Raw genomic sequence first — 21220 nt, 5'->3', positions numbered from 1 at the left:
ACGAACAGAAACTAAAAACAAGCTCAGTCATGAAGGGGTAAGGGGGAAACCCACACCAAAAAAAACAAGCAGAGATCCCCCCTCACATTAGAAATTCACACAAGAAGCCCCCCTCCTTATAAGGAGACTTTTTTTTCACATCTAAGCCATTTTCTTTCTCATCAGGACCCCCCTTCACATCTTTAGACCCTCTCAACATTAGAGTCCTGCATTATAATCTGTACCACAGTGCAATTGGCAGAGGGCAGGGGACAGAGCAGGCCTGGAGGTGAACCTCTGTCATTTTCTGAATGTTAGGGGAGGTCCTGGATGCAGCCTGGCTGAGATTAGCAGCATATGCTTCCATTGTGCGTGTAGCCGGCTTGCCTGCACCATAGAAATACATGACATCAAAAAATTTGAAGACATGGCTGCTCAATGCAGATTATGGCTGGTTGGAGGGGCCGGCAGGGTACTATACATAGCTTCCTGAGAACATCACAACACCCTGCGTCGGTACTCCTCTCAAGCCCCTTTAGTCTTGATGCAAGCAGTGGGCTGGCACTTGGGAGGAGTTATGCAAATATCAAAATGCCGTGATGTGTGGATATCTAGTAGGTGCGTGGTATCGCTGGACCGGTGAAAGTCTAGCCCTTTCCTCCCCAGCTTGATGGCCCCTGGCCTGCTTCTCACAATGTGCATTAGAAGCTGCAGCAAGTCATATAGAGCACGCCTCATTTCCTGCCTGGAGGATGTCCAGCATTACCCAGCTCTTTCTTTCCTAACCTGACTGTCTCTGGACCACCACTTTTATTTATTGGATTTCAGTTCTTTCGAACATGTATGCTCAGGAACATGCCTAGGAACGCCCACTCCTTCAGACTCACATCCACCCATCAAGGCATGATATTTGCATAATTCCTCCCAACAGCCAGCCCACTGCTTGCATCAGAGGTGAGGGCTCTTCAGAGGTACAATGAGGCAGGGTGCTGGTTTCAGCAAGCTTTGTACAGCACCCTGCCAGCCCCTCCCATTAGTCATGATCTGCCTGCATTGCACAGAGAAGCCTAGGGACCCAGTGATGACATCGCTGGGTCTAAAATAAGGTATATAAAAACAGAAAGGTTGATGAGCTGGGATGGAGGAACCTGTGAAGGCAAAATATAAGCAGATTAAACTTCAGCTTAATGTATATTGGATAGTATTTAGTACAATTGCAGTGCGTTTGCTGAAGTAGATAAGTATACTAACCACATTCATACACTGTATACATATTCGTCAATTGTCCATAAGTCCCTTTAAATAAATGTCCTCCTATATTGTAGGCACTTGTATATAGATCTCCAGTATCAGCAGTAATAACGGATCCGGGTGTTAGATATGATCATAAAAAGATTTATATTTATCCTTTTCCTTAACAATGTTTCCCCAGCTCATTCCCCTAACCGACACAACATTGATTCATGGCGTATGAGACATCTCCAGCCATCCAGCTGTCACTCACAAAGACAGAATTATGTAGGTGTCTTTGACATTTTAATGAGACTGAAATGTGAAACAGCACATTACCCGCCGAAAATGGAAAGAAAGCCAAACCTTTAACACGGAGCAGCAGGATTTCATAAAACTCAAGGCTAAAAGTGATCAAAAATGTGTCGTAGGTTATTAAGCGCACAGGAAGTACCTAAAAGCCGAGCAGTAAACGGCGAAGTCTCTATCTGTCTTCTGTCAGAAAGAATCGCAAATATGTCGGGGGTTACACAATTATTCATTGGGGGTTTTTTTTTGTGTATCTTTAAATGGTCCTCCGGTTATGGATTTTATGCATGGCTCCGCCCCTTTATTTCTAACGCCGAACCCTCAATTCTTGTCCTGCCAACAGCAGTTTTAAGGAAAGTGAGCGATAATCTCCAACAGGAACACAAAACACAAACAAATACTAAAACATATACATATACATTTTTTCTTCTTTTTGTCAGCAGCTTTTTGTGTCAGATGTTTGTTTCTGCCAAATGGAAGGTAAGGTTTTTTGCTAGGGATGCACCGATGCCGAGTATTTGGGCGATTACTCGCCCAAATGCTCCCGATGCCTTTCCCGATATTGGAACTTTGTGTAATGACTCGCTGCCTGGCTTCCTGATTGGCCAGAAAGCATGGAGCTGGCTTCCCTGCTAATTTTCCCTCAAAAATGTCTCCAACTAGACAAAATAGGGTTTAACCCTTTCACTGCTGACGACATATGCCCTAGCAGAGGGCCCCTAGCTGTTTATCTGTGTAATGCCAACTGTCCGCTTTACAGTGGAAGCAACTCTAGCAGCTGAGCTTCCTCTAGATCGCTTCCAGGGGCCAGTGAAGAGTACCCCCCTGTCGGACACCCCCGCCTTGCTTCCCGGGCTCCACTGACCTTCCAGCCCAGGACCGGCATCACGGGCGTCAGCATGGAGTGGAGAGAGACTGGTGAACATCCGTTTGCCGATCTCCTGAATGGAACCGGAAACCATGCATTACTTCTGACTCCTCAGTTGTCATTCCCCGGCTAGGGAAGCCAGGAAAGAAGCTATTCAAGCTCATTCTGTGCTTGGATGGCTTCTTTGAAATGGAATGCTGTCTAATAGACCCCTAATGTCTCCTTAAAGAGTACCTGTCACTACTAATATGCTATAACATAAGGGGCTTGTGAGCCTCCCTATGTGATAGCAATGGAGTTAAGTTATGAAAAAAATGACCCAAAAAAGAAAAGTTTAAGTCCCGCACCCCCGTGAACACACGCATACACATGCGTCGGGTGCACCGTTGTACAAAAACGACAATTGCGCTACACATTTTAGGTATCACCATCGGTGCCAGAGAGCAATAATTCTGTCTCCGATATTCATGATTAACTCTAAACTGATGACCTGTACAGGCTTTTAAAGCGTCGCCTATGGACAAACCCTTCATACTACAAATTCCGTCATGCATTTACCTCTGTGAGTCATGTCTGTGGCTGTCAGAGTCTTGCAATGCCTAATGGGATTTGTAGTTGCACCACAGCTGGAGGTCTGGAGATTGTCTACCCCTTTAGGGGATCTTGAAAAAATTATATTTATAATAATGTGAAGTAAGAGTTTTAGAAAATCTTTATTTCTAGTTTGCCCAAATAGACCCCCGTAGGTTAATAACATAAACATAAAAAAAGCACATGCCATGCTTTCAAAAAAAGAACCCTCATGGAAATTGAGGAAATGCCTATAATTATATGTTCATGGAACAACATCTAAATTGTTTAAAGCTGAACTCTGGAATAAGCAAAAATTGTCTAAATACAAGAGTCATGTGTGTTCTTCCTTGAATCTTGGTGAGCTTTGTTTATTTCCTCCAGATCTGTGCTGTAATCTAGTGTGAGACTTGGAGCTTCCTGTAATAAAGACCGCTCACTGTCGTTTTCTCGACTCATGCAGGGTGACTGGTCTTGTCTCCGCCCCCTCCTGTAGTTTCCTGTAGTGGGTGTGGCCTGCTGGGCCCCTCCCACACCTCTGCTCTCTGCACAGGGTATGTACAGCACAATGATGATGTTACTGCTGCTTTTGAAAGGCAATAAACTGGGTTAGCAAAGGCATTTAGTGCACACAAAGGGAATTTATATCCATTGTGGCTATTAATTATTTTTTGTTGTGCCTGGAGTTCACTTCAAAAATGCCACTGGACCTCAGACAAAGATGAATATGTAAACAAGACTTCTTTCCATAAGTTTCAGAGAATTTTCACTACTGCTTGAATTCGGTTGGATCGGCACCAAGTCAAAGTCCTTGCATGGATATAAGCCAGTAATTTCGTATCAGTTGGTAAAAGATAATAATAATCTTCATCCCTTCTGTTCACTGTCAGCACCTATATTCTATCACTTGTAAAGCCTTCTGGTCAGGTGAATGTACTCATGATCGTAATATGTTAAAGATATTTGGCTCTCTTGTAATCCCAAGTGAAAGAAATAGGTATCCAACTTAGGTTTGGATCACATATAATCACGCTGGTATCCATAGATCGACATGAACATAATGATCCGGTATTGATAATTGCAGTCCTTGTAAGGTTACCTTGACACTGTTCAGAGTAGCCAAGTCACATCTATATCATAGGTCACTATGTTTACCCCGATGAAGGGACCCTGCGCGGTTCCGAAATGTTGGCTATATTACACATGTGACGTTGTTCTACAATAAAAAGAGCTTTTAGATTGATTCCATTTTTCGAGTGCTGGTGATCTTCATCACTTCAAGCACCACTGCTATTTCAAGCACCAAAGGTCCTGATTGCTGTATGGTGTGCAAGGGACACCTCTGTTCATACATCTATATAACGATATGTGTATGAAGAAAGCCTCACATATGGTAATTATATCAAGGTAATCTTATAGGCTCCACAAATCCTCAAAGATGCTCTTCACACATAGCAGATCCAAATCGGCTTAGAGGGTCAAAAATGTGATGTTATATACTCAGGAGGTAATAACTCCTTATAATACCCCAGACAAGGTCAGATTATAATCAACAGATTGCTAAGCATATGTTAAGTGTGTGAAGAGTTGAGACTTTATACACCTCCTAAGTACCATACAGCATATTATTTCATATCTCAAGGGCCACCTACATATCTCAAGGGCCTACTATTACAATCAGAAGACTGGTGTCCCACTACGATCAATGGTCTGGTATCTTATATCTTGATCAAGATCATTGAATGTAGTGGGGCACCAGTCTTCTGATTGTAATAGGAGGCCCTCGAGATATGTAATAGTATGCTGTATGGTACTTAGGAGATGGAATTCACAACTCTTCACACACTTAACATATGTTTAGCAATCTGTTGATTATATTCTAACCTTGGACAAGGTATTATATGGAGTTATTACCTCCTAAGTATATCACATCACATTTTTGACCCTTTAAGTGTATTTGGATCTGCTATGTGTGAAGAGCATCTTTGAGGATTTGTAGTGCACATGAACTTACTTTGATTCAATTACCATGTGAGGCTTTGTTCATTCATATAATGTGATATAGATGTGACTTGGCTCCTCTGAACAGTGTCAAGGTGCCCTTACAAGTTCTGCATTTATCCATACCAGTTCGTTATGTTTATTATTTTAACATTTTGAAATCCTTTACTAAACCAGCCTCATTCTTTTCACTGGCCACCAGTATAATGAGGTCCTTCCCCTGCTGACTGCCAATCTAAGGGGGCCCTTCTCCGCTAATGTGAGCACTACACTGACCATCAATTTAAAAGGAGCTTTTTACTGACCACCAGTGTAAGGGGGAACTTCACTACTGACCATTAGGGATGAACTCAGGTTTGGACCAAACCTGAGTTCCTATCACGTACTTGGCTGGAGACTGGTTGGACGAGGAGGCTCCCCTTGCACCTTGTGTCCCCCAAACTCTGAGGATGGGAACAGAGCCTGAGAAACAGTAGCATGGGTGCCAGTGGATGGGGCAACACCGTGCCAGGCAGAAGTCCAGAATCAGGATCGGGTAGAGCAGAGTCTAGGTCACACCAGGGGGACAGCAGGGTACCAGAGCAGAATCGAGGTCTGACTAGCCAGGGGTCACACCAGTCGGACAGCAAAGTACAAGGGTTGAGGCAGAGGCAAGGTCCAGTAACAATTTCAAGGTCAGAAGGGCAGGCAGCAATCAGGAGCAGTCAGGTTCAATCCGGGTCAAGATGCAAGAGCGGTAAACATGCAGATCAAACAGGATCACATGGAGCAGCTGAAAGACCATCCAGCAACTAAGCCCAGGCTGTGCTTGCTTTAAATAGAGAGATCAATTATAGGTACTGTATCACTTCCTGTGTGCTAGATTAGCGTGCCTGTGCACCAGATTAGCGTGCTTGCGCATGTACGTCCCGATGCCCACAACATGCGCGCAAGTGCCCGTTTTCCTATGGTACAAAAACCGGTACCACACACATGCACAGTAGACATGGTTACCTTGCCGCTCCTCAGAAGCCTTCAAAGAAGCTCCTTCCACTGATGCCTAATTGGCTGCAGCTGGGGGAATTCCTCACCTGCAGCTGCATGTAAGGAAAGGGGCAGGATGCTGTGATGTCATTCACCTTATGTGGCCACATGGCTATATTTGGTCAATGACAATAACCTAATGTGGCCATATATGGTCAATGATGTCAGCACAAGCACCTTTGTTTTTGGGAAGCACAAGCCCGCAGGTAATTGGGTGGGTGGGCCCATGTCCATTCCAGGTTCAGACTGGGTTCAATCCGAATCTGAGCTCATCCCTATTGACCATCAATGTAAGCCGACACTTCACCACTGGCCACCAATGTGCAGGATCACAACAGCAGCCAATGCCTGAATTTCTTTTCTGGAGATTGTTAATTCTGTTTTTGTAATTTGTTGAATTTTATTATTACGGAAAATAATGTTGTCATATAGAGCAGCTCAAATACATTAAGTGCACCACATTCCTTATTTTATTTATTCTTTTATCTCAACTTGTTGTTCGTGAGGTGTATATATAATAAACATGAGCAGGGGTTTCCTGAGATCTAAAGATTATTTCAAGGGTTCTTTTGTCTTAAAAAGATTAAGAAAGGCTTCCCTGAGCTTTCATCCAATAACCCCATGTGTTCATTTTTTATTCCGTGCATGTCCCTGTTGCATATTTGCCCTCACTTCCTGTCTGGGGAAATCATTGTCAGGGTGACAGGGTTTCTAATCTGTCCTCGCTCTATCCAAAACTAGACTTGATGTACACTTTAAGAGGGACTGTATTAATGCCAGGCTTACAAGAGACAGGTCCTAGTTGTTTATGGTCCTTTTTCTGCATTTTGTGTTTGACAGCATTTGCTACGTCAAGGCCGCACCGCAGTTCAGGTGGCTCACGAGCTGGAGGTCATCACGACGGAATACGAACAAGACTTGATGGTCATGAGCGGTGATATCTCAAAGCAAGGCGTCGTTAAACCCATTGGAGTTCACACAGTTATTAAAGGAAGACTCCACCTCCGCATGGGCAATGCTGGTAAGGGACAATCTTCTACCACCTGCAGGACTGAATATTATTCTGCAGGCAAACAGCTAAATACATTGATAAAATACAAGTATGGGATCCCTTTCTATATCTCTTTCTATCCTTTTTGAGATTTGGCCCCATCAACACTGGCAATAACAAACATATGCGTTTATAGGATATTCCAAAGCACGTGATGTTTTTTAATGGTATAAATCTCACTATGTGTTTAGGTCTTTTCATTTTATTTGCATTGAAAAAAATTAAAATCGGCATTCACGGGCAGATGAAATCCTGTAAACGCATGGGCTTGGAGGGAAAAGTATGAACGGAAAAGGAACACTACTTCCCAGATCAATTTCTCCTGCGTAAATGAAGCAAACGCAGAGGCCCGTGTGAAAAAGACCTCACACAGCCTTTCTTAACCAGGTACCGTGGACAGTAAAGGAGCAGCGGAAGACTGATTAGGTCATCTCTCTGATTATTCTGCAAGAAAAGATCAAGCCTGAGGATGAGCTTTAAACACAGTGGGCATTATTTACATAGCTATCTAATAGAAGTGCTGCCTCACACAGCTTATGGCAGTCAGTTGGACATTAAAGTACAGCTAAACCCCAAAACAAAAATGGCATATATTGCACTATGTCAGTCCTAAGATGTGGTGGCTGCATTCGTTTCCTTCTTTTCGTGCTTTCTTTTACCTGGTGATTCTGCCAGTAACACACTTCCTGTCCCTTTGTGGCTACATTCGTTTCTCCATTGTATCTATGGAGGGTGGAAGGAGCCATGGTTGTCACACAGGCCGGACTTTAAACATGTCTTCTATTTTTCCTTTCCTTGCATGGTGTATTGATGGTCGTACTAGTAGTTTACATAATATACTGTTGATAAGGTTCTTTGAGCTTTCATGTAAGCTTACAGGACATAACAAGGACATGGCATTTCTGGCAAGATCTGTACTTGCTGAAAATGATCTTAGCCTGAAAAAGGAAAACGAATGCACAAACCAAATCTAAGGACGGGTAAGCTGCAATATCAGTGGCGTCACAAGGGGGGTGCGGGTGGTGCGGCCCGCACAGGGTGACACCATTGGAGGGGTGACACCAAAATGACTTACAGTCATTTTGGTGTCACCCCCCTCTGAAAAGTCGGGCGATCTGTCATGGGCCGAACGCCCAACAGTATCAGGAGAGAGGAGGGGACCCGGCGGCATACCTTATCCCGCCGGGTGGCTGTCTACTCCTCTCTCTGTCGGCGTCCATCACCAAGATGGGCGCCGGCAGGTATCAGAATACTTCCGCGCGTGCGCGATGACGTCTCTGCCGGGTGACCCTCGGACACCGCTCTGGGTGTCACCCAGCCTCGGGACGCCCCTGTGCAATATAATAAATTTTTGGGGGGGTTTAAATACACTTTGTTTGGTTTTGATTTCCCAGTGCAGACTTTATTCTAACTGGTTGCTAGTAGTTGCCTGCAGCAGTTATTCCTAATATACCAGACGGGAAAAGTGTGAAATGACGGTCAGGCTACAGATCTGTGATAGTGACTGTTTTTTTCTTATAGTTTATATTTGAAGACAGGTCCTCTTTAACTTCCCTCTGCCGGCTTTATTTTTTAATGAACAATTTAAAGCTTTTTAAATAATTGATATGCATTTTATGTAGACCAGACCAGCCAGCTGTTTTGCTAGTTGCGTGTTTTGCTCTTTGTACTCTCTAAGTAAGACTATAAGCCCCTGGGATGTACCCCCTATGGGGGACTCCTGGCAAAACTCTAAATCCAGTCACCAATCTGTCATCTGTGTTTTCATATTTGTAAGCGCTGCTTAGAAGAAAAAGGTACTTTTTATGTTATTACTAGGCCAATAGTGGGAAATGAATCCTGTTTTGGACAATGTTTTGCCTCTGTGAGTTTCAGTTTGGGACAGGCAGCCTGTGCACACAATGCACACTACACATGTGCATGCGCAAGCTCAGAGCACAGACCCATCATGCTGAGTAGAAGTAACTGCCATGCCCATGTGTGGGAACAATGTCATCAAGGCCCGGAAAATCAGGCGGCTGACAAATTGGATCCCAGAAGAGGACTGAGCCGAAGATGGCAGTACTATTGAGGAGCGCTAGGCAAGAAGGGATCGGTTTGGCAGGTAAGTCTAACCTATGCTAATATATACAGTATATAATAAATATTATGCAGTGTGTATATACATATTAGGGATGCACCAATACCGGTTATTTATCTTTTGGTACTCGCTGATACCGGTACTTCCAGGAGCATGGAGCCGGCTTCCAGGCCAATCAGGAAGCCGGGTGGCTGTTATGTACATGCTGCCTGTCTTCCTGGTTGGCCGGGCAGCTGGCTCCATGCTGTTTGGCCAGCTCAATGATGATTGGCCAGGAAACCGGCCAACCGGGCGGTATTACCCGCCGCCTGACTGGGAAGTCGGCTCCATGTTCCCTTGCTGCACTTTCGTTCAGAGGAAATCTCCTTCTGACCGGAAGTCCCAGTATCGAGGGTAAGTATCGGAGCATTAGGATGAGTACTCAACCAAATGCTCGGTATCGGCACCGATACTAGAATCGGTGCATCCCTAAGATATATATATATATATATACTCGTACTTGCCCAATTGCTCCAATACCTCCTCTGACCCACAGTGCCGTAGGGGAACATGGAGCCAGCTTCCCGTGCAATCAGGATGCCGGGCGGCAAGTAATCAACCGCCTCCCTTCTTCCTGATTGGCCGGGAAGCCGGTTCCATGCTGATTGGCTGGAAAGCTGGTTTCCCGGGCCAATCGCAATCAAGTTGGTCAAACAATATGGAGCCAGCTTCCTGGGCAATCAGGAAGCCGGGTGGCATGTCATTACCCGCTGCCCAGGTTCCTGATTGCCTGGGAAGCCGGCTCCATGCCAGCAGAAGCACCGTAATCGGTGAGTACCAAAAGCATATTATTGGTACTCGTACTTGATACTGAAAAACTGGTATTGGTGCATCCCTACTATATATAAAATATATATATACAATATATATATTTATTTGCATTTTTTTGTTGTTATTAATTTTTTATCTTTTTTGCCTTTAATTCGTCTTTACGTAAACGTGTTGCCTTGTCCTGACTGGCAAAGCACAGGTTCACTTTAAGACAGCCATCTAACCTTAGTCTTGTGATCTGGTCCATGTGTCCTTCCCACGGGTTCTGTCATCCTCCCACTTCTCAATAATCGCCCCCTGAAAGTGCACAGTTGTCAGCTGGTATGGGGGAGCCGTGGAGATCACACCGGTGTCATGTTTATCCGTTCTCGATCTGTAGCGGTAATAGAACTGGCAGAGTGACAGCACTGCAGGTGGCGGAGAAAATGGGGCTTCTCCCTGCCTATCTGCTTCTAATGTCAGCGTCGAAGTCATTTATTTTTATATTTGTATGCAATTAATTCCAGCAAGATAAAAAATGGATTCGGGCTATGCCGTGTAATTCAGAAATCCTGTGTAATAATGATCTGCGTACGTCCGATTAGAAAACGAGGAGAAAGAAATAAAAGCGGCTCATTTTCTATCTTCTTTGATCAGTACCTGGAACTCAATGTCATGTTTTCATTCAGCGCTTTCAATGTTGCTTTTCCTGGAAGCGGAGAATCATTTCTTTATGTGTTTATATCTCAGCTCTCCTTTATTGAGCTGTGCGAGCAATTAGCATTATTAGTGCGGGTGATTATGAAATCGGTTTGCTGTATGTTGGCCTGGCGGAATCTGATTATCCCCAATCTTATAATGTAAGAATAAACTATCTTTGTTTATCATTATAACTTTAAAGAAGAACTCCAGGAAAATTATTATTAGCCCTTGTAGTGGGGCTGCCCATCACAGCCAGTGATGAAATTGATGGTGTTGGCAACCCGGGAGAGAGCTCACAGAACTCCCACAGACATATAACAGTGCTCAGTCCCAGCCTAAGCACAGTCACGGGAGCAGGTGACATACTCCCCCCTACCCAGAAGCATTGGGTAGTGTCATTGGCTGCCGCAGTGGAAGGGAGCACCAGTAAGGTAAGTAAAAGGTAGTCAGGGATGTGGGGTGGGGGGGGGGGGCATGGCGAGGTCACAGTTCCTCTTTACCTCTTGATGCTGGCAGCATGGAAGTGGGCTTTATGAAGTGCTGCCACATATCTGCATTGATGTCTTGTGTTGAGCACATGCTACCCCCAGCACTGTGGCTGTGCTGTCACGAGCTGATGGGAGGGGCTCCCGATCATGTGATCACGGTTACAGCCAATCACAGGAATTACATGATTGGGGAACCCATGTAACGCCTTATGTAGGGCATTATAAAGGAAGCCAGTGGAAGGGCATAATGTTGTGTGTTGCTGGGCAAGGAAAAATTTCTGTGAAGAACAGTAAAATGAATTATCAATCATAAATCACAAACTCTGGACAGCATAATAATTCAATAAAAATAAACATCAACTATGTAAATGACTTGGAAAGAGCTGAGATTATTGGCCTATTATTACTAATATTTATTTGATTATATATAGTAAAATTGACCCTATGTGCAAGTAGTTTAGTTATGTACCACTTCCTGTTCAATCTGACACCTACCAAATAGACAGGAAGTGAGGAAACATCATACAGATGGGAGCCCAGGCAGCAATAAAAAGTTGACAGAGATTGGGCTGCAGTTGGGCTTTAAAGAGTCAGAGAGAATAGAGGCCCAAGGCTTGGCAGCAGCAATAAATGTATTTTAGTTGCATTGGCCTCCTGGCCCTGCCGTGGTCCTCATATAGGAGCGTGTGTGGAATGTGGGAGCTTAATAGGAAAGCCGTAATCTTTACCCTTGCAGCGCAAGCAGGACTGCTTGTCCTATGAGAGCTATCGATTTCATCTTCATTACCTGCTAACTAACCTCGGCGTCAACTTGTATCTGTCAGAAATGGCCTCCCGCCATAAACCTTCACTTGTTCTTGACCTTTCCCTGCTCTGTGCTGAGAAATTCTGCGTGATCCGCACAGACCTTGTACGCTGCCCTGACTTCCATTCTGCTAGCTGTTATTAACTTTTCTTGTCTCTTTGATCCCTAAGACCAGCTGCACAGGGTCTTGTTTTCTGTATCTTGCACTGATGAGGTCTAACAAGTCCAATACCACTGTATGCAGGTTGGAATCCTTCAGTTTAGACTTTGGCTACGCTATAAAGCCACGTTTCTGGAATTCTAATGGCAGCACAATGGACTGATTTGCATGGACGCTATCCTTAAAGTGTATCTAAAGCCAAAACTTTTTGCTGTCATCAATTTTTTGATGCTTTTCAATTGAAAAAAAAAAAGAAAAACCCACAATTTTCTCTAAAATAATTAGAAAATCACCAAAGTAATTGGCATCTATCTTGGTTTATTACATATTTAATTGTTATTTTTTTTTTATTTGAAAATGTCATGGACAAAATTGATGGGTCCCTTAACCTAATTAAGGCTGCAACTAAGGATTATTTTCATCATTGATTAGTTGGCCGATTATTTTTTTTGGATTAATCGGATTTAAAAAAAAAAAAATACCATCCTTAACCTTCCTGGCGGAAAATCCAGAGTGTGGCTTGGGGGTTAATTTTCAGTACCAAAAGCGGTAACCCCGAGCCACACTCGGGATTACACTGTGCGTCACTTGCCCTGTCCCTATGAGCCCCGCTGTGTCCTCCGGCCGATGCCGGCATCCGTCTTCCGGGTTTCCGTCCCTTGCGAGCGCCTGCATCGCAGGGGGCGTAACCGGCGGGAAATTTAAACGTAAAAAATAGAAAAAATAAATAAAAACGAAAAAAAATACTGAGATAATCAGACCACCAGAGCAGTCACTACAAATAAGCGATTTCTGTGTCTGTCCCACCCTTCTTGAGCAAACTGTTCCAGCTGTCTCATGTTTGAAGGGGGCCTTCTGGAGTCTTTTAGGGTTATTCACAAAAGGGTGAAGAGTTTGGAGAAGGCAGGAGAAGTGAACAATCTAGGACAACACAGCTGAACTGGAAAGTGAGCTGAGTTTAAGCCTTCCCTACTCTATTTACCTTATTTCTGTTTTTAGATACACTTTAGATTAGTTTATGTTTTGTAAAGGAAGAACCTTTGTGTTTTACAAAGGCAGTGTTCAGAGAGCTTTTTTGGGGTTCATTTTGGCTTCAGAATAACCTCACTGGTTATCCTGTCTCCTGTTAACCAACCAATTATTGCAGAGGTGTAATGTGAAGCTTCAGAGCCCCAGTGGCTCCTATGTGTTTTGTTTATTACAGGTTACATACATGGCACTATATTGCAAAGCAGGTTGGGCTTCCTAATAAGAAAGCCCAGCACAACCTTCATGCTTTGTTAAGCTAAGTTAAGAGGTTTCTGTGTTGGGTTTGTAAGTGTAGAAAGGGGGGAGTGTTCCTCTTTGAGTGATTTGGGTCTCTGGAAAGCAAAACCCTTGCCCACTTTGGCTTCAGCTTCAATGTGAAGCTTGCATAGAGCTCCATTTGGTTATTAGGACATTTTCAAATACAGTATTTCATATTTATATCACACAGGGCTATGGAAACCCCGTGGGACAGTGCTGATTGGCCCAGTGCTGTCACATGTAGCGAGTCACATGCTCCTCCATACCTATAAGAACTGTTTTTTCCTTTGGCTGCAAGAAATGGAGCAGTGGAGAAGCAAAGGAATAGGAGGCATCGAGGATTAAAGAAATCCTGGTTCTGTGCCCTAAATAAGCAATGCAGAGGTTTGCTCTAAGCTGCTCATGTACACCTATAATTCAAGAAATTGTACAACACCGTTTGCCTTTAGAACCGCTCACATTTCATTTGAACACATACAGTTAAACAATCCAGCTGCTTTATGGCCCTGACATCTAATCTTCATAAGAAAGATTAGCTATATTAAAAGTTAAATTGCCATTATCATACTTTTTCATACATTGCCTGTGGGGCAAAGATAAGCTTATGGAGAGTGCGACGCGGCGAATCCAAAACCTGTCACAAGTGAAATGTCACTGGAAGCAGATTGCCTAGTTCATAAAATAGAATCCAAAATATATCTATATATAATTCTAATTTCATGTTGCTGGAATGAATCTGATAGAAGCGTGTTTACATGTACAAGTAATGTTATGCGTATGATCTACGCGGGGGATGTTTGATCTCCATACACAAATTACATCTGCATGACATAAGGGGCTGACTATTGCACATCTTGGCAAAGTACGTAATAAGATCCCGGGTCATGAATGACGGCTAATCCCTCACTCTCATTTTAATGAATCGGGAATCTAGGTCATATTGAAATGAAAAGGAGATTTCTGGCTACTTATGATGTATGTTCGCGGTGCACATGGCTGTAAGCTGAATAATAATACAAGCAATTGGGTAAATACAACGGTTGGCGCTCGATGCATCAGATCGACATCAGTTTCAAAAGAGCTTTAATTTTTTGAAAGGAGATCTATAGTGTTTCTAAAATATCTTTGATGTGATTAACACTAAAGTTGGACTGGTTTGAAGGGACTGTGTGGGAGCTTTGTAGATATATATTTTTTTTTATTCATTATTCTTAGAACTTAAAAAATAAAGGTTTGAAAATATTCTATCAATTTTGAAATAATGCATATCACTACTTTGTATTCTCATTTTGAGCCAATAGGTGGTGCTGTTGCATATATTTTTAAAGCACAAAGTCCAGCGTGGGTGGCGCCATATCTCCCAAGCGGCAATGATGCCTGGGAGTAGTTCTGTACATGCACAGGCACATTAGCTGCTGGCCTATTCATTTATTTGGAGCACACCAAGATCTTGTGGTTTTATGTATAGCCGGAAGTGATGTCACCCTGGCATTTAGCAATGCTTAGCGGCATCTCTAAGTTGCCTAGAAAAAAAAAGAAAAACTTCAGTCCCACTTTGAGGGACTCTTTGATAAATATCTGATGGCTTACAGAGCTCAATAGTTCAAGCTGACATTTACACACACAAGAATGGGTTAGTGAAATGATGCCTACCTTATCCAGTTGCTCCACTTGAGGTTTCAATGAGACAGAGGCAGTCTGGAAAGACATAACTACTGTTGTTCTGTCTTGTTGGACCCATGAGGTTTGATTTACTAAAGCAATATACAATGTTGACTTTAAAAGGCAGACATCCCAACTCCCCCCGGACATTCTGGTAGTCTCCCGCTATTAGATAGCGGCTCCCGAGCGCCCGGGAGAGAAACACTTTCTGCCGGAAAGGTTTACTCTGCTCGATCTAGTAGAGTAAACTGTAAACCTTTCCCTGCTGTCTGTTTTTTTTTTTTTTTAAACTCTGATATCGGAGTGAGCCGCCAGCCGCCGTCAGAGTGAAAACAAAAAGACAGCATAGAAATGAATAGCAAATAATATTAACTATTTGAATTTGCAATAGCCAATAGCAGACTAGGGGTGACGGCAGCAGCTGTTGGGATCCCTGAAAAGGTGAATGTTCACTTAGCTTAATGACAAGAAGAAGCAGTGTTCACTTCACAGTCATTAAAGCAGAATTACAAGGAAAAATATGTTTTAATCCTTGCGGATGGGCTACTCCTGCACTGCAAGGGTTAAGTACTTGTTTTTGTCTAGGTTCAAAAAATATACTCACCTGATCCTCTGAGTCGGCTTGCTCTTAGACGGGTTTCTTCCGCTTCACTCGGACATACCATCGCTACAGCAGAAGAGGAGACGGGTGGAAGGAACCGGTCGCCCGTTCACACCGGATCCATTTTTCAACGGATGCTAACAGAAGGGCACTGAAAAATGAATGGGTGTGAATGGGGCTAGTTCACACCTGTCCGTTCCGTTGCATTATCTTGCGCTGAAAAAAAAGTAAAACATGCGCTACTCTTTTTCAGCGCAACACAACGGATTCAGTGTGAACTAGCCCCATGCATGCCCATTCATTTTTTGGTGCGCTTCTGTTATCATGCGTTGAAATACGGATTGCAACACAAAAGAAACGGAAGGAAATCAGAAGGTACAAAAGAAATGGAAGGACATCAGAAGGTACCATTGCAATTCAATGGACCCTCTTTTAACTTGTGATTTCCTTCCGATTTTAGTGTGAATGCAGCTTAACAGCAAGGCGGCTCAGAGGATCAGGTGAGTATAACTTTGTTTTTGTGAACGGGCGACCGGTTCCTTCCACCCGTCTCCTCTTCTGCTGTAGCGCTAATATATCCAAGTGAAGCGGAAGAAACCCGTCTAAGAGCAAGCTGGCTCAGAGGATCAGGTGAGTATAACTTTGTTTTTTATGAACCTAGACACAAACGAGCACTTAACCCTTGCAGTGCAGGGGTAGCCCCACTGCAAGGGTTAAGAATATTTTCCCCCGGAATTCTTTATCATTCACAATCATGTGCACAAAAATTCAGGGTTATTCACAAAAGGGTGAAGAGTTTGGAGAAGGCCGGAGAAGTGAGCAATCTAGGACAGCGTAGCTGAACTGGAAAGTGAGCTGAATTTGAGTTTTTTTTGCAAATCAGCTATTTTGTCCTAGATTTTTCACTTTTCCTGCCTTCTCCAAACTCTTCACCCTTTTGTGAATAACCCTGTAAATTTGCAAACTAAACATTTGCCTGCCAAAGTGAACAGTGTATTCATTTGGTAAAACAAGCCCACAGTGCTTTGGTAATCCTTTGTAATGTAATTGGTAAGTGTGTATATGTCAAATGCAGATTGGATTTGCATAGTAACACAAAAACAGATTTCAAACAATTTAGCTGTTCCCCAAAAAATAAAAACAAAATTAACCCAAATTAAATATAATTTCCTGTTACAGAACACCTGTTACAAGCCTGTGCCAATAATTAAACTCTGCATATGAAGAAGAAAAACACAAAGGCAAAGGGTTATCTTACCGCATGTCAAAAGGATAATTAGATCCAGAAATATAGACAGCTGAAGTTCCATGAAACTCTCAACTTTTTTTGTAAAAGTTTAAACAAACTATTTTATAGCTTCAAATACCAAAACTGTTTTATCACTTGATGCGTCAAATGCCTATAAATACAATGATATTTCTTATTAGAAGCCCGGTACACTCGGAAGAGTGTCATGGGAACAGTCTGCTAACAATAAAAAAACAAAATAATGCAAAAAATTATTACAAAAGATCTTTTTATGAACTTTTAAATGTTAAAAACATTCATCAACACGGACTAACCATTAGGGTATTCCTTTAAAGCAGAATTTGCTTTTTAATTTGGAAAAAAAAATGTAATTAATGTGCACTCTCTGTAAAGTTTATTACATTTGGTGCCTTCTATAAATAATTTAAAATGAAACACACAAAAAACTGTTGAGGTATGCAAATGTTAATGCAGAGAACTGCAGACCAGCAAATCATACAAGCAGATTGTTAATTCAGCCTGCAAAAGAAAAAAAAAACAGGATATTTGCCAAGGATTGCTTCAATTCCTGAGCATAGCCGTGTGTGGGAAACATGAGCTGAGCGGCTGAAGAACTAGTTCACCATTATAGCAATTTCTGCCTCTGACAGTTGCTGTGCAGCCTTCAATGTTATCTGTTATATTTATTAACAGTTCTCTCTGTTTTGTCACAATTGTTCTCTTTGCTGTGTCCTTCTCTGTGTCCGCCAGTTAGTCCAGTATGGTTTTTTTTATTGGGTGCAACATAAAAGTACCTTTTCCATTACTCTGCAAACTTTTCTGAGGACTCCTTGGGGTACCCTTGTCCACAGAGAGCTGCCTCCAAAATTCAGAATTGGTACTACTTCTTTGTCCACTCAAAGGGTCAAAGGCACATCTATTAGATGACTATTAGTGGAAGGGCTGAGGTGCGGGCTGTGGTTGACATGACAGCATTATCTAAAATAGAAAAAGTGGTAAGGGTTCATTTAATGGAAACTCCACTTCATACAAACTTCAATATGACCCCACCACCACCTTTTTATCAAATGAGTGAATATCGAGTATAGACCAACATGCTTCCTTCTCAGGTTTGACATTGCTGCCTCCCTAGTTAACATACTCCGATGAGCCTACAGCTTCCAGCTCCTGCCCTAGAAAAGAATGATAATGTTTATCTCCAAGCCTTGAGTTGGCTGGGGCCAACACAAATGCTTAGTGTAGAGGTATCCAGCCGCCAGCTTGCCAGGGCAGTGTCAAGTCATCTGTGGTCTGTACTACTTTTTTTTAATTTGATAGTCTCAAAGTGTAGTTACCCTTTAAGCATTCAAAAGCAGAAACTCTTCTCTAATGACCTATTAAAAAGTAAAAATTGTTAAATAAGAGGGAGAACTAGCGAGAAAAAGATCCCATTCGGCACACAAATATGCCTCGCAGCTTCGTCCTCCAACACAATGGGATTAAAGTTTGAAGAGAGAGAACATCAAGAAGCATTTTCTCAGAGCTCTGCCTTTATCCAGACTCTTACTTCTCTATTTTCTTTTCCCCTCTGTGAATTCGCCCAGTAAAACGGAATAAAATTATCGCGTACAAGAAGTAATGGATTGAGTCGTCGCCATCCATAAAACATCTCTCCTGTACATAAAGCTAAATGCATCCCTTTCAGAGGCTGGATGCTTGGATAGAATGTTGACAACATGGTTTTTACATTCTTTGAAGTTGTCAAGCTTTTACAGCTGCCTCGTCTGTAGCCACTGGAGGCTGCTCCATACATCAAAGCCAAAAGATGAACACTCGCTAGTTGTTGTATGGTATATAGCTGGAATAGCTATATTTTTGATTTTTTTTTATTAGCAATGCAGGTCATTTTGATGTATTAGTAAGGCAAGGTTATGCAATAAATACAAGGCAGTTTAGAAATATAACATGAATCGTCTTTATAGAAAGTGTTTGTACAGGTACAGCGGGTGGTGGGGAGGCTGTAATAGAAGCCATTCCAAGGAAATGTATCTTTTTTTATTTCTTTTTTGGAAATTTAGATGTAAATGTGAAAGGGACCAGTTTATCAGAAATAATCTTTTCCGTCGGCGTCAAAGTGGTTCTCCCTGTAACGTTACGTCGTTATTGTAAGCAAGCAATGGAGAACCCATGCAAATACACTGCCTGGCCAAAAGAAAAAAAGTCACACACTCTTAATATATCATTGGGCCAGCTTTAGCTCTGATTAAGGCACGCATTCACTGTTGCATCATTTCAATGAGCTTATGCAATGTCGCAACATTTATTTCCATCCAAAGTTGAATTCATTTATCACCAAGATCTTGTAGTGATGATGGGAGAGTCAGACCACTGTGTAAAGTCTTCTCCAGCACATCCCAAAGACTCTCAATGGGGTTAAGGTCTGGACTCTGTGGTGGCCAATCCATATGTGACAATGATGTATCATGCTCCCTGAACCACTCTTTCACAATCTGAGCCCGATGAATCCTGGCATTGAAATATGCCCAATGTGCCATCAAAGAGGAAAAAATCCATTGATGGAAAAACTGGTCATTCAGTATATTCAGGAAAGGAAACTAACCACATTTTTGGGGACATAATGTTTCTGAACCTAGACTAATTATCCAATTGAACACTCTGACCTATTTGCTTAGTTAAATCAAGGTGGTGACCTTTTTTTGAACAGGCAGTGTATTAGCTCCAGCTGCCCAAGAGCACGTCTTGAAGAGACTCTGTCATTGGGTGGAAGAGGTACAAACTTCTGCCGGTATAAAGTACCTATAGGTGCATCGGCATACCTACAACAGCCTCCCAAACCGTCCTATCATGGCCGTTATGAAAGGCAAAGCTTGCCCCTTCCTGCCTCCTGTGCACTACTCTTGACCAGTGAGGCTGCCTAACGCAGTGATGAGCCAATAGGAATGTGAGAGTAGGGCTTACTGGCAAGCTCTGACGCTACCTGAAAGTGTCTAAGCTTTGCATATCAAAATGGCCCTTAACTAAGTCATGAACGGATGGTTTGGGAGGCTTCTGCAGATATGTGTTCCTCTTCATGCCAGCCCTTCACATGTAGTAATCTGCCACTCTTCGCCCTGGTGACAGAGTCTCCTTAAATTGTACCTGTCAGAATAGAGATAAAGGAGCAGCCACTGCTGGATACTTTTTTATGCTTTTAAGGTCATGGATCTCCATGCTGATCTGAGCTTTGCTAATGCTGAGTGACTAAAATGGAACAAGCCAAATTTTGGAAGTTGATATTCCCGTCCTATATATTTGTTCTTGGGCAGTGGCTAGCTAGTGAAGCCAGGGTGAAGATGACAGTCCCAAAGCCAAAAGTGGCAGCCATATTTATGTCCTTGTAAATTCAGAACTTTTTTTTTTGTCGTTGTTGTTTGCTTGTATAGAGTATGCAAATAATCAAAACCCTGTATAGGTTTTTTGTTGTCTGTGCTCAGATTAGGCAGATTTACCTTTACTTCCTGCCTTAGAGACACACCAAGAAGTGGGAGCAAATCTCTCTAAATTAAAGGAAGCCTTCCCTTGGGAAGTGGCTCTATTTGAAGATTTCCCCTCTGTTTCTGTTTTGGCAACAAGTCAAATGTTTAGATTTTCTCTCACCTACAGTCCTGGTGACAATGGAAACCAACAGAAATAGAGAAAGTGAATCTCCCCAGTGAGGACATAGACATCAATAAGATCCGGGCAGAGGTTCTAACTCTCCACTCTATCCAAAACATAAAAGAAAAACTTAAGGTTTAGATGCAGTTTAAGAAAATTAGCCTCTAAGACTACAAGGCTACAAACCTCTAAGGCTGACCTCTAAGGGCCTCCTACATTTGTTTTACTTGAATCCAGGAGAAATGAATCTGGGAAGCATAATCAAACTTAGTATAATGAAACTTATACTTCCCCGATCACTCCCTCTTGCGTGTGCATGTGTTTAAACACATACAGAATATCTAACCTGCCCATGGATGCATAGAATTCTATTTTTTTCTAAATGCAATTGAGTGCACCTGAACACATCTAAATGAAAAGTGTGGATTATACCATTTGAAGTGCTAAAGCCAAAACTTCTTTTTATTAAGAGGGAGGTTTTAACACCTGTCAACTCTTTTTTTGACCTCTATGTCCAATTGGGAGATCCCCCTTCACTTCATGTCCAATAGCCACGACATGAAGTGGGAGGAAATCCCTGGAGGTCCGAAGGGTTACCAAAACTGGTGTCCCCTTTGGAAGATTTTTACATGTATTCTTTGCCTAGACAACCCAAAATGTGGGATTTTCTTTCACTTTCTGTGACTAGGACCAGTGGCGGAACTACCGCCGGTGCGGGTGCACCAGGGCC

General features: G+C 42.6%; 1 protein-coding gene across 1 annotated transcript in view; it reads left to right on the top strand.

The window, feature by feature from the left end:
* Nucleotides 1-21220, top strand: part of NPHP4 (nephrocystin 4) — a 203176-nt gene that overhangs the window by 135301 nt on the left and 46655 nt on the right. The window contains exon 18 of the mRNA XM_018576510.1: nt 6821-7001. Within this exon, the coding sequence (XP_018432012.1) occupies nt 6821-7001 (181 nt within the window). The remainder of the gene's footprint in view (nt 1-6820; nt 7002-21220) is intronic.

This window comes from Nanorana parkeri, unplaced genomic scaffold (assembly GCF_000935625.1).
Source record: "Nanorana parkeri isolate BGI_ZX_2015 unplaced genomic scaffold, ASM93562v1 scaffold5, whole genome shotgun sequence".
NCBI classification, from domain to species: Eukaryota; Metazoa; Chordata; class Amphibia; order Anura; family Dicroglossidae; genus Nanorana; species Nanorana parkeri.
The sequence above is the reverse complement of the archived record's forward strand: the minus strand, read 5'-3'. Positions and strand labels throughout refer to the sequence as shown.